The sequence below is a fragment of the Ptychodera flava genome, chromosome 5, assembly GCF_041260155.1.
Source record: "Ptychodera flava strain L36383 chromosome 5, AS_Pfla_20210202, whole genome shotgun sequence".
In the NCBI taxonomy this organism is placed as follows: Eukaryota; Metazoa; Hemichordata; class Enteropneusta; family Ptychoderidae; genus Ptychodera; species Ptychodera flava.
Window position 1 is genome coordinate 35522238 of NC_091932.1, and position 13616 is coordinate 35535853.

Here is a 13616-nt window from a genome sequence, read left to right on the forward strand (position 1 = left end):
TCAATGGGATGATGACGTGGCTGGTCTTGAGCGAATAGCGAGCTGGACGGATCGGCAAGCGTCGCCGGCCCCATGATGATGGCTGAAGCAGGCGATAGCGCACCAACAGCTGTATTAGTTGGCTTGACTTGCAGGTTGAGTGTCAGGATAGGAGTAAAAATGGTGATGCCTTCTTTATTTTATTTATACATGTAACCGGGTAATTAAACTGACTTTAAATTTAGCCAATCAATTAAACCCGACCCAAGTTCATAACACACAATCAACAAACCAGGAAAGAATGATTATCGTACAATTTGCGTTGCAGTTTATATTAAGGTTTATTTCACTACAACTAAAATCTCTACTACTAATGATAATAATAATAAAAGAATAAAACACTGGTCTACAATGATTAAAACTAATAGCAGTATTACTGGAAAATAATTTCCAGGCGCAAAATCTAAAGTTCATCCACCATAATAAAGTTCCAGGTAATTCTAAAATGGCTGTTGTCTAGGGTTTATTCACTTAGCTATTGTTCATATGGCTGTACAATGGTTTCTCCTTGAGTTGTAGGTCAATGTCCGTCCTGTTGCTATGACGATGACAGTCTATCCAATAGGAAACTACGTTACACACACAGAGTCCTTCCAGATGATCCTCCCTGGGGATTTGGTATTCCAACCCTGGTAGCAATACTCGAGTTGATGATTGACTCGAACAAATTCCAGGCACTCCTTGGCTCTTCACTCGGGCCACACAATAGGAACACACAGGAACACACGCAGTCTACCAGTAATTCATTAACTGGATCTCCTCTGTAATCACAGTCATGTAAAAGACCAACCACGTTGTCTTGGAATTTTTTCTTGGTAGTAAAACGGATAATAATTCCTAAACGTACGTCCACACCAAAATACTGTCTTCAAGCAGTGAAAATCAGTAGAGCATTGCAATGCATTGTGGGTGAAGACACTATCAATGAAATTCCACACATGTGTCATCACACTCAAACAACACGCAGTAGACCTAATCACATGACTTACAATCGTAACCGGGGTTACACATTCCCCTCAGATGCTTACACACTCCGGGTGTAAGTTACTTTGGTAATTGATATAATGAGACTCAAACTTCAAACATAAAAAACTTAAAAGGGCAAAGGTCATTGTCAATGCAACCCACTGTTATTGTTTTTAACAGTCAGTCACTCTAATCATAATTCACGTCTTTGCAAACAAGAAACATCTCAGTACCTGGTATAGGTATTACATGAGTGGTAGGACTTAGCAGGCTTAGCAATTTACAATTTGCTTGTACCCCCATTCGGTCATAGGTCAATTTATCAGCAGGCCGTCCAGCATTCTGTCGTTTTGGTCGTCCTTCTTTGGGTGGTTGTGGCATAATTTCCACTTCACTCTGGCGTGTTTCTCTTTCATCAGGCACATCTGGTGTATCAATAGAGTTGGCTGCTGTTTCTATGGTGCTGATATCATACGGTATGTTTTCAATCGGATTCGAACCCACAACATACGGCATCAGTCGCCTAGCTGAGAGGCCTGAGACAGAACCAGTCGGCTAAATCTCCACTCCCAAAAAAGAGTGGTTCAATAGCCGGCTAAGTTGTTACATTTTCTGACTGAGACCTTTCAACACGTTGTAGAGTTCGTGAAGCACTCACGCACGCATGCTCACTATCATACATCGCACATACACACTTTATCGAAGCGAAGAAACGAATTTCATCGCTTTAACTGGGCGAACGATAACCTCGGGGACAATTCTGTCCACCAGCAGTGTTACCGACCCAGGATAGAAAATACGGATAGTTTTCAATCGGATTCGAACCCACAACATACGGCATCAGTCGCCTAGCTGAGAGGCCTGAGACAGAACCAGTCGGCTAAATCTCCACTCCCAAAAAAGAGTGGTTCAATAGCCGGCTAAGTTGTTACATTTTTCTGACTGAGACCTTTCAACACGTTGTAGAGTTCGTGAAGCACTCACGCACGCATGCTCACTATCATACATTGTCATTGTCATTGTCATTGTCGTCAGTTACTATGGGTGATGCTTTGGGGATTGGCGGGTTGGCAAACAATTCCTCCATATCTGAATCAGTGTCTGTCTCCTCTTTCTTATCAGTCTGTTGTCTGGCGGACTGTCTAGTAACTGGTCTTCTTTCTTTAGTTTCAACCTCTTCTGGTTCTGAGGCGGACAAATAGCCAATAGGAAGTAGCATGTTCCTATGTAGTGTCCGTTCTACCCCATCTCCAGTTTCTGGTTTTACCACATACACGGGCAAGTTGTCATCCAATCTCTTCTCAACAACATGCACATCAGGTTTCCAGCGATCGGCCAGTTTGTGTTTGCCTATCAACCCGACATTGCGTATTAGTACTCTGTCTCCCACAAGCAGATCACTACCACGCACCTTGCTGTCATAGCGTCTCTTGTTGGTGAGTGCTTTCTTCTTTGCTTCATTCTCAGCTAATTCATATGCTCCTTTAGGTCCGCTTTTCAAGTCCTCGACGTACTGCAGGTAATCATGTTTGGTGTATTCATCTGGGCTAACACCAAAACAGAGATCAATGGGTAGTCTGGCTTCTCTTCCAAACATGAGGTAATACGGTGAGAACTGAGTGGCATCATTCTTGGTACAGTTGTAAGCATGCACCAGGAAACTGATATGTTGACTCCAGTGCTGCTTTTCCTTGGTGTTTAATGTTCCTAGCATGTTCAGCAGCATACGGTAAACCTCTCTGGCTGCGGATCCCCTTGAGGGTGATATGGGGTTGTTCGGGACTTGCGTATACCGGCCACTTTCAGTAGTTCTCTTATGAGTCTGTTCTCAAAGCTGCGTCCTTGGTCGCTATGGATACGGGCTGGTAGTCCATAATGCACAAAGAACTTCTCCCACAGAACTTTTGCCACCGTCTTTGCTTCTTGATCTTTAGTCGGGTACGCCTGAGCATATCTAGTATAATGATCAGTTACCACTAGTACATTCTGTGTGTTACTTCTGTCCTGTTCTATGGTCAGAAAATCGATGCAGACTAATTCCATTGGGCAGCTGGAGAAGATGTTAGTCATTGGAGCAGCGCGGCGTGGCAGCTGTTTTCTCTGTACACACCTACTACAAGTCTGGCACTTTCTTTCCACATCTGCTCTCATTCTTGGCCAGTAGAATCTTGCTCTGAGGAGATCGAAAGTTCGGTCGACTCCCATATGACCCATGTCATCATGCAAGGCTTCCATGGCTTGTGCCCGATACTTGGTCGGTAATACCAGCTGGTTAGTCTCCTTTCCATGATTAATTCTAGTCTTGCAGAACAATACTCTATCCCACAGAAACAGCCTGTTTCTTTGTCTAGAGAAGCAATATCTTGACTTCATCAGGAAGTGATTTCAAGTCTACTTTCTTCTTTTCGTCTTCAATGTAGCCTATCACGTCACTCAACACTTCATCATTTCTTTGCAAGGCAAACCAATCCTTCTGTTTTGCTACCATGGAGACAGAGGTTCCAGGGGGTTTTTCACCATAGTATTGTAGCTGGTAATACGGTTTCGGCAATGCAGCTGCTGAAATGGCCACTGTTTCAACAAGTGCGGGTGATTCAATCTTACTGTGGTGCTGGTTATTGTCAACTTCGGTGGTACATGTGCAGGACAGAACGCGATGCTGACATACATTGGCTGTAGTGGGTCTTGTGATACCATGGCTCATGGTAATGGCACCTATCACTTCTCTGGTCATAATTTCATCTGATTGTTTATCAACTCCTAGAACGCGTTCTCTCAGCCGTCTTATCTTTTCTTCCATATCTAGTGATTCTTGGTCGTCGGGCATGTCAGCATTGGGATGGCGAGACAGCGCATCAGCGTCGTGTTTGCTTAGCCACTTCTATACTGTAGTGTGAAATCATACGCCGCCAGGGCAGCTAACCACCTGTGTCCCATAGCATCTAACTTTGCTGTGGTAAGGACGTAAGTCAGCGGGTTGTTGTCAGTAACAACTTTGAACTTCGTCCCATACAGATAGTCATGAAACTTGCTTGTGACACACCACTTCAAGGCGAGGAACTCTAACTTATGCACTGGATATCTCTTTTCACTTTTTGTCAGTCCTCGGCTGGTGAAGGCGATTGGTTTAAGCAGGCCATCATGTTCTTGGTACAGTACTCCACCCAGGCCATCCAGACTGGCATCCGTATGCAGTATAAATGGTCGGGATAGGTCTGCAAATGCTAACACTGGAGCATTTGTCAGTAGTTCGATGATCTTATCCATGGCCTTTTGACACTCTAGCGTCCATCTATCGCCAAATGGTTCTGTAGCACTTCTGAATGGTACGCCATCATTGTCCTTGTACTTCCCTAGCCTCTTTCTCAACTTCGGAGGGATATACCCAGCAGTCAGGTCATTCATTGGCTTGACAATTTGGGCATAGTTCTCAACAAAGCGTCGATAGTATCCTGTAAATCCGAGAAATGTCTTTAGCTCTTTAATATTCTTTGGGGTGGGCCAATTCTTCAAAGCTTCTATCTTGCTGGGGTCAGGGCTCACGCCATTTTCATCAACTTTATGTCCAACTTAGGTGACTGTCCTCTGGAAAAGAAGACTCTTCTCGGGTGATAATTTCAATCCATACTCAGCTAATCAGTCCAGCGCTTTCATTAGTCTGTCTTCTGCTTCGTCAACCGATCTGCCAAATATGATCAAATCATCTAAGTATATCAATAGTTCAATCAGGTGCATATCACTCATACATTTCTCCATCAGTCTCTGAAAAGTGGCGGGTGCTCCGGTGATTCCCTGGGGCATCCGTTCAAACTGGTAGAACCCAAGGGGACATATAAAAGCTGTCTTCTCCTTGTCTTCCTCCGCCATGGGTATCTGATAATAACCCAATTTCAAGTCCAGCACATGAAACCATGTACACCCATTTAGGCAATCGAGTGCTTCCTGTATCTTAGGTACCGTGTACTGATCGGGTATCGTCCTCGTGTTCAGAGTCCGATAGTCCACGCACATACGTATCGCACCCGATTTCTTTCGCACAAGCACAATAGGCGAAGCATATGGGCTCTTCGACTCCTTTATTATACCGGCATCTAACAATTCCTGGATGTGGCGCTTCGTATCGTAGAAGTCCGCTGGTGCGATTCTCCGTGACCTCTCTCGAAAAGGGGTCGGGTCACTCAGAGGAATGCGATGTTCAATGGCCGATGTGTGTCCTACATCCCAATCGTGTTGCGAAAACACATGCCGTCGTTGCTTTAGCTTCTCATTGATTCTGACCTTGTCCTCATAACTAAGCGGGGAGTCACCAAAGTCAACAATGAAGTCCGCTTCATCGTCCTTCTTGTTACCACTGTCCTGTGCTGTCACTTTCGTTTGGTAACTGCCGCACTCAGTATTCCCCTCAGAGCCCTTTTGTTCTGGTTCGGGTATAAGTTCATTGGGTTGTATGGGCCGCACCCATTCTGGTAAGACTAAGTCCGCAACACACTACGGGGAAAAAGGCCTTCTAATTGTTCAGTGCAGCGCCGCCATCGTTTAAGCTCTGCCATTGCTATCGTCAATAGCAACAGATTTTTCAAGATGGCGGCGCCCAGAAAGAGAAGCTGCAATTATCGAGTTATAGTACTTATATATCTAAAAACAGCTGTAAATACAGGAGCCGAAAAGTAGAAAATGATACTGCTGTATTTCTTTTTGCTAGATATACTTCCCAAGATATGTCGGATTATTGAAATACACCTGCAGACTGATTATACAGTCAATGTTTACAATATCGCGCAACGTATGTTGATGTCGCCGAACACCAGCAATACAAATGCAAAAAAATGAACAAATTATGTATGCATTCAAAAATCGAAAACCACACAATGGGAGCATATTATCTCCAGATAATATGTGTATTTTTTTATTTACATAGTGGCAGCAATAAGCATAAAGAGGCGAGAGATGTAAATGGGGTTGGTAAAGCATTGCAGCCGGTGAAAACGCCGTTGTTATCTATAGAGTACATGTAAGGCGCTGAATTACTTGCGTCTGTAACAATGTAAACTTTAAAAAATTAAAGCAAAACTTCAAAAATCTAAAACCATACAATTGAAGTAAACAACATCAAGATTATTTGTGTATTTTTTAAAGTCAATAGCTGAAGGAATAATAATCTCCAAGCGAGCGATTGACTCGGGACCGGTGAATAATCACAGCCGGTAAATATGCCATTGTATTTGTATGGGCTTTGGAGTAATAAATTACGTCGCCGAATCATGACAGTAAAATGTAAATTTAAATAAAACCAACGCAACAGCAAAACATCGAAAATAATACCCTTGTAGGACAGTATCTTAAGATTATAGATTTAGATTTTTACATTCATAGCTGAAGTAATAAGTATCTTGAGGCAAGCGATCGGCACGGTAGCGGCGAAGAATTTATAGCCGGTAAAAATGCCATCGTATTGTACTGGGTGCGGGAGAGAGTAACGTACGCGTACGTCGCCAAATCACGAGAGTAAAATGTAAATTTACACGAAACTAACGGAATATCCAAACATCGAAAATAACACCCTTGTAGTACAGTATCTCAAGATTATAGATTTAGATTTTTAACTTCAAAGCGGGTGAAATAAATATTTTAAAACAAGCGATCGGCAGGATAGCGGCGAAGAATTTAGCCACGGTATAGATCATCGGCGCCCATTGTTTTCTATGGGGCGCGAGTATGTGCGTTGCCGAACAACATAAGGCGGTAAAAATGTAAAAATACAAATAATTAAGCCAATATTTAAAAATCGAAAACGATACGATTGTAGAACGACATCTAAAGATTACGGATTTAGATTTTTACATTCGTAGCTGATGAAATAAATATATTGAAGCAAGTGATCGGCACGATAGTGGCCATGAATTTGCTGATAGTAGATGCCATTGTTTTCCTATGGGGCGCGGGCAATGTGTTTTTTGTCGAACTACAGACGGCGGTTCAAGAGTAAAATCACAAGAATCAAAGCATATATTTAAAAATCGAAAACGATACGATTGTAGTACGGCATCTCAAGGTCTCAGGTGTGAATTTTGTATTTATGAATGAAACATTAAAAAAATTGAAGCAAGCGATCCACAATGTACGACGACGGCGCAAAAACCATTGTTTACTATGGGAATTTTTCGCATCATTCATCCGCACTTGCAATACCTAAAACTCGCCGGTTCAATTTTTTCATTTTTCGCACGAAATGGAAGAAAAGACACAGTCGTTCGGATGTTCATCGTAACAAAAATCGTATCGTTTTCGAATTTAAAATTACGCTCTACTTTTCTGGTACGAATTGGTTTCAGGGCTTAATTAGCAGTGTTGCTGTACGCGATTCGGACATAACCGCTTGTCTGTGTCAGCATAATTTTGGCAGAATTTTCGTAATTTATTTCATGTGTAAGTAAAATACTTACATATACGTTTTCATGTATATGTATACTATATATTTAGAGAATCTTTAGGACAATGCTAGCGTGAAACGGCGGCAATAGCCTTATATATTTATGTCGGGCGTCAATGTCTATGAGACAGCGTGTCGCTGCCGTAGTGGACTCATGAATAATTCATTAGGACGACTACGCGTGGAACAAATGGGCTGGCAAAAAACCCGTAGTGACAACACGTCTTGGCATGATGGTTATGTTATGTCTTGTCTCATTATATACAATGACTTTCACTCGTGGGTACTCCCTGGCAGGAGGATAGTTACACTGCTCTTTATTATTAATCCTCCTTGGGTGGTGTTTCCACCAACACGGTAGTTTCTGGCAATCCAATTACTCCTCTTCCTATACATGCAATGGCATTGTCTTTCCACTCAGTATAGTAACGGGTGTCTTCCCTGCTAGCCTAACAGGGTTGATCCGTCCATCATGACCACACTTGTAGAAGGCAACTATCCTTTTGTACGCTTCAGTGAAGAGGGCTGCCATCAGTAATTTCTTCAGGTAATGCTTTCCCGCTTTTTCTTTACATCTATGGGCCATATTATGAAATATACTAGTGTTGGTACCGCAAATCACTGGCACGTCTCCACTTTGGTCACGGTCTGGGTTAACTAATGCAAGTGTTTCACAAGTCTCCTCCACTCCCGCTACTTCCTTGGGGAACCGAATGGATACTGTGATGTACCCATAGTACAGAACCACTTGATCACCTGCTCCACGGACTACCAAGTCTTCAATTGGCTTGAGGCAGCAGTGAGACAGGTGTCTGTCATAAAACGAGTGCGAAATGAGGGTGACTTGGGAACCACTGTCAAGTAAACACTGGTAACTGATTCCATCAACGAACACTTCTGTAGTCATACTATCACCTACCAGCCCTTCAGGTAGTGGTTTACTGGCTACGGAATGTTCGTTAACTTGTGCGATGTCGTCAATTTTGTCTTTCCTTTCTTCGTGGGTATTAGTGGGGCTACATTCTTCTTGGACATCCACTGGCCCCTCTACTGTAGGTGTCCCCGGAAGTTTCCCTTCAAGTCAAAAAATGCTCGTGCGAACTTCTGCTTGACCAGCTGTAGGTCTGGGTTATCCTTTCTGAGACATTTCTTCTCCGTATGTCCGTCCAAACCACAATTAAAGCAAAAGTTCAAATTCTTGAACATATCAAATCCCGCTGGGTTAGAACTCAATGACTCCGTTGCTGATGTCGATGTTTCTGGTGTTGGGGTGGAGGCTGGTTTCGATACTTGGGACTGATTCTGATCTCTCCTCCTGCGATTTTGCTGACGGGGTCGTTGCTGACTAGTTGGCGTTGACCAGTTGTTACTCGAGGCTGGCTGTGTGGGTGGCTGGTTGTCGTTTCCCTTCATCATCTGATCCATTACCTGCTGAACTACTTGCTGTATATCCGACTTATCCAATGATTGCTTTACCACTGGTGCCGATGTTGCGGTTGCTTCAAAACTATCACAGATAGCGGTGTAATTTGTACTGGCACTCGGCGTTGGCCCCTCATGGGCTCTTTTCTTAGCTTTCTCTTCTTGACGTGCTTCCTCCTTCCTTACCATCTGCATTAACTCGACGTAACCTGGCGGGTGGCTGAGCTTTGTGTCGAGTTGCAACGATGACAAGTGGCTTTCATTGTACAACACTCCATCGGTGAACTGTTTCAGGCGAAGGTAATCGGCCTCATACTCTTTGACACTGCCTTGTCGTATTGCTCGTCGCAAAAGAGTCTGTAACTCCTGCAAATACTGAGAATGTGACCACTCTGCTTTCTGATAACACGACTGAAATGCCTTCAAAGACTCGGCGGGGGTAAGTCTTGTGCCATACGAACCCTCAAGGGCATCAAGGTAATCACGTACTGTCAAATTGGGTGCTGGGGTCAATGACCTAATAGTGTTCATAGCAGGTCCGGTTAAGCTTTCAGCAATACGTTTCTTCTTTTCTGCATCTGATACATTCCACTCTTTGATCATTTGCTCTGCTTGATCTGCCCAACTTTCATAGTCATCTTCATTTACTGGTACTGGCAGCCTACCGGAGAAAACTCTCAGTTTACGATACCACCCAGACTCATTAGTCCTTGGTTGCAGGTTAGTCACAAGTTTCTCCATCATATCCATCCAAGCAGCATCAGGACCAGCTTGGCGTGGCGGAGGGGTCTTTCTTTCGGCTGGTAAGGCGTACTATTCCTGGGAGGGGTAGGCAGTGAAAAGAAATCTGCTGGTTCTCTGTCCTTTACGTCATCGTAGCCGTCCAATCCAGCCAATTGTGCTGGGGTCAACGGTGGTGGAGTCTTGATTGCCGTCCGCCAATCACCCAAATCCTCCTTTATAGGTTCCGGTGCCTCCTTCATCCAGCGGTAAGATGCTCCATCGCTGCTGGCCATATGCAGGGAAGCCTCCTCTCTGACTTTGACCGAATGGGGGAACCTTACCGTTTTAAAAAGCGAGGCAACAGGAGTAAACATCCCAACACTAGTGTCGGCTCCACTCTTTTCATATGCCAAGAATCAGCCCATTCCCTCTTTGTGGCTGAGTGGCAAATCACACATATTCCCCCATCACATCTTAATATTTCTGTTAAGTCGGCATCTTTATATTCTCTGGTAATAAACTGCAATAAATCACTCACATCATTAATAGTTGCATGGGAAACCCAGAAAACTAATCCATGTCTAAGATCAATACCATTCTTATCATATACTTCAACTGCTTTTCTCTCAAGCTCATCCATTTTTGTCAACAACAAAACAAAACAAACAATGCAATGCAATACTGATATCAACGGGGTTGGTCTTTTGTAATCTATACTCTTAACTGTTAAAACACTACTGCAACATTAACTGTACGATAAATAATTCATTCAATCCAAAATCCTCCCGGATGAGCTCCCAATTTTGTAACCAGGCAATTAAACTGACTTTAAATTTAGCCAGTCAATTAAACCCGACCCAAGTTCATATCACACAATCAACAAACCAGGAAAGAATGATTATCGTACAATTTGCGTTGCAGTTTATATTAAGGTTTATTTCACTACAACTAAAATCTCTACTACTAATGATAATAATAATAAAAGAATAAAACACTGGTCTACAATAATTAAAACTAATAGCAGTATTACTGGAAAATAATTTCCAGGCGCAAAATCTAAAGTTCATCCACCATAATAAAGTTCCAGGTAATTCTAAAATGGCTGTTGTCTAGGGTTTATTCACTTAGCTATTGTTCATATGGCTGTACAATGGTTTCTCCTCGAGTTGTAGGTCAATGTCCGTCCTGTTGCTATGACGATGACAGTCTATCCAATAGGAAACTACGTTACACACACAGAGTCCTTCCAGATGATCCTCCCTGGGGATTTTGTATTCCAACCCTGGTAGCAATAATCGAGTTGATGATTGACACGAACAATTCCAGGCACTCCTTGCTGGCTCCTCAATCAGGCCACACAATAGGAACACAGTGTATCAGTAATTCATTAACTGGATCTCCTCTGTAAGCACAGTCATGTAAAAGACCAACCACGTTGTCTTGGAATTTTTCTTGGTAGTAAAACGGATAATAATTCCTAAACGTACGTCCACACCAAAATACTGTCTTCAAGCAGTGAAAATCAGTAGAGCATTGCAATGCATTGTGGGTGAAGACGCTATCAATGAAATTCCACACATGTGTCATCACACTCAAACAACACGCAGTAGACCTAATCACATGACTTACAATCGTAACCGGGGTTACATACACTTTTATTGAGCGGCCGAATTACTTTACAGTAATTTTCATCGGGGCTCCTTCGGGGGAAAAAAACTACATATGACAGACATGCGTACAAGAGACGGAACTACAGGGAAATATTCCTTCTTATGTAGTCTTTCAAGTTACGTTTGAAAGTATAAACAGTAGTATTCTGTCTAATATCAGTAGGTAAAGCATTCCATACTTTAGATCCTCGGAAATGAAACCTACGCTGACCAGATTTCGAAATACACCATGGTACATAACAGTCCTAGCGACATGCAGACCGCGTATTATGGTCATGAACATTGCAGTTGAGAGTAAATAAGCTTGATAAATAGTGTGGACAGACACCATTCATACATTTAAACATTAAAAGTGCAGTAAAGTAAAAAATACGCTGTCTAACTGACATAACATTCAGAGATGAAAATAAAATCCTGTGATGGAAAGTCAAAGGGGAGTTCAAAAAGTATACGTAATGCTCGTTTCTGAAGAATGAAACTTTATCAATATTTTTCGGTTGTATTACCCCAAACAATACAGCAATAGTCAAGAGCACTCTGGAACAATCCAAAATATAGCACCATACGATACTCATAGGGGATATATGATCGTAATCTACATAATAGACCTATACGCATACTTAATTTCTTACACAAAGTATCGATATGAACATCCCATGATAAAGTTTCATCTAGTGTCACACCTAAAAATTTCCCAGATTGAACTTGGGGAATCAAAATGTCTTCGGTAGGTGTCTGCCGCAGTTCGCGTCAGATAGTGTTAATGGCGTTTGCAAATCAGGTTTCTATCAGTTTGGCGATGTGGTTTGCCATTCTTGGATCACTGACGCGGCCGCAGCCGTCGGCACTTTGACGTCAGTGTTGGTGGTTGAGATTTCAATTGTGTCTGACTGGGGTATGTACTTGTCGAGATGTGCTGGGCGTCTCTGCGACCTCTTCGATGAATGGGTGGCCGCGAGCATGTTGGTTGTCAACCTGATGTGATAGCCATTCCCCAGATTTCAATCGATATGAATATGTGCATTAACAGCCATCACATCTAAATCTGTGTGCGGGGAAAAGCTGTCATGGATATACAATAAAATACACATATACTGACTCTCACATTTATCAAATACCTTAAGTATTCACGTTCGTATACTAAAAATGCACAAGTATATTGTGCACTTGGTGTGCAAAGATCTGCATTACATATGCGCTTGTTCTGCATACATATACGCTACGTTTATCAATGTATTTATATGTTCCATATACAAAGATATACGTAACGTGTACAACTAACATTGTGTTTCATAAATGCCAATATGCGTAAATATACTGAACGTAAATCAGACATTACCATGTCTTGTGTTTGCATTACCGGTAAATTATTTAAAAATAAACAACCGTTCGAAGGAAATTGAAAAATTTTAACATACATATTCGCATTAAACTGATATTTAACGAACATTGACAATGCATCATCTAACGCTTAGCAGTAATGCAATTGTGAACAACTTGTAAATAGTCTATATGCACGTACAAATCAATGAATTCTCAGGTTTCTGCACGTAAATTTCCAAAAAACTTAATATATCCTATTGAGAAGATTGATGTTTTGTTTGGTAACCCTAATGTCGTCGCGGGAAGCATATTTTTGCGGGTGTTATTGCGGTCTCATAGTGGCTTTCTTATAGTCAATGCACCTGTCTCACATAGATTCATCTTCGCATTAGAATATCGTGTACCTTTAATAAATCTGGTTATGGCATACTCATTTAAAATGTTATAATCGTTTTATCATAACCGTACTGTACACTTCAGCTTGTTTTGCTTTACTTTACTTTACTTTACCGATTGAAAACTAGCCGTATTTTCTATCCTGGGTTGATAGCTCTGCTGGTGGACAGAAATGTCCCGAGGTTATCGTTTGCCCAGTTAAAGCGATGAAATTCGTTTCTTCGCCTCGATAAAGTTTGTATGTGCGATGTGTGATAGTGAGCATGCGTGAGTGAGTGCTTCACGAACTCTACAACGTGTGGAGCGGTCTCAGTCAGAAAAATGTAACAACTTAGCCGGCTATTGAACCACTCTTTTTTGAGAGTGGGGATTTAGTCGAGCGGTTCTCTCTGTGGCCTCTCCGCTAGGCGACTGATGCCGTATGTTGTGGGTTCGAACCCGATTGAAAACTAGCCGTATTTCTTTACAAACGCCGCAAAAGTAATTTTTTACAATACATGATCCGACGATATTACCTACTCAATAACCGATTTCTACAATATATCCTACATGTAGAAGATTAATTATCAAACAATCTATGAGAGCTAGTCGGCAGCTCAAGAGATTACTGCAGACCCACTTTAGGTTTGCATGGAAAATATATATTT

At 42.2% G+C, this 13616-nt stretch overlaps 2 protein-coding genes across 2 annotated transcripts; both read right to left on the reverse strand.

Moving 5' to 3' along the window:
* Positions 1 to 2005: 2005 nt before the first annotated feature.
* LOC139133673 (uncharacterized) lies at positions 2006 to 2719 on the reverse strand. Its single transcript, XM_070700427.1, has one exon. It carries the CDS (start codon positions 2717 to 2719, stop codon positions 2006 to 2008), a length of 714 nt encoding a protein of 237 aa, XP_070556528.1.
* Positions 2720 to 8482: 5763 nt separating this feature from the next.
* Positions 8483 to 9598, reverse strand: LOC139133675 (paraneoplastic antigen Ma1 homolog). The gene has a single exon (XM_070700429.1). It carries the CDS (start codon positions 9596 to 9598, stop codon positions 8483 to 8485), a length of 1116 nt encoding a protein of 371 aa, XP_070556530.1.
* Between the last annotated feature and the right edge of the window lie 4018 nt (positions 9599 to 13616).

Coding starts and splice junctions, on each gene's coding strand:
- LOC139133673 (XM_070700427.1), bottom strand. CDS start 2,719: ATGCTAGGAACATTAAACACCAAGGAAAAGCAGCACTGGAGTCAACAT.
- LOC139133675 (XM_070700429.1), bottom strand. CDS start 9,598: ATGGAGAAACTTGTGACTAACCTGCAACCAAGGACTAATGAGTCTGGG.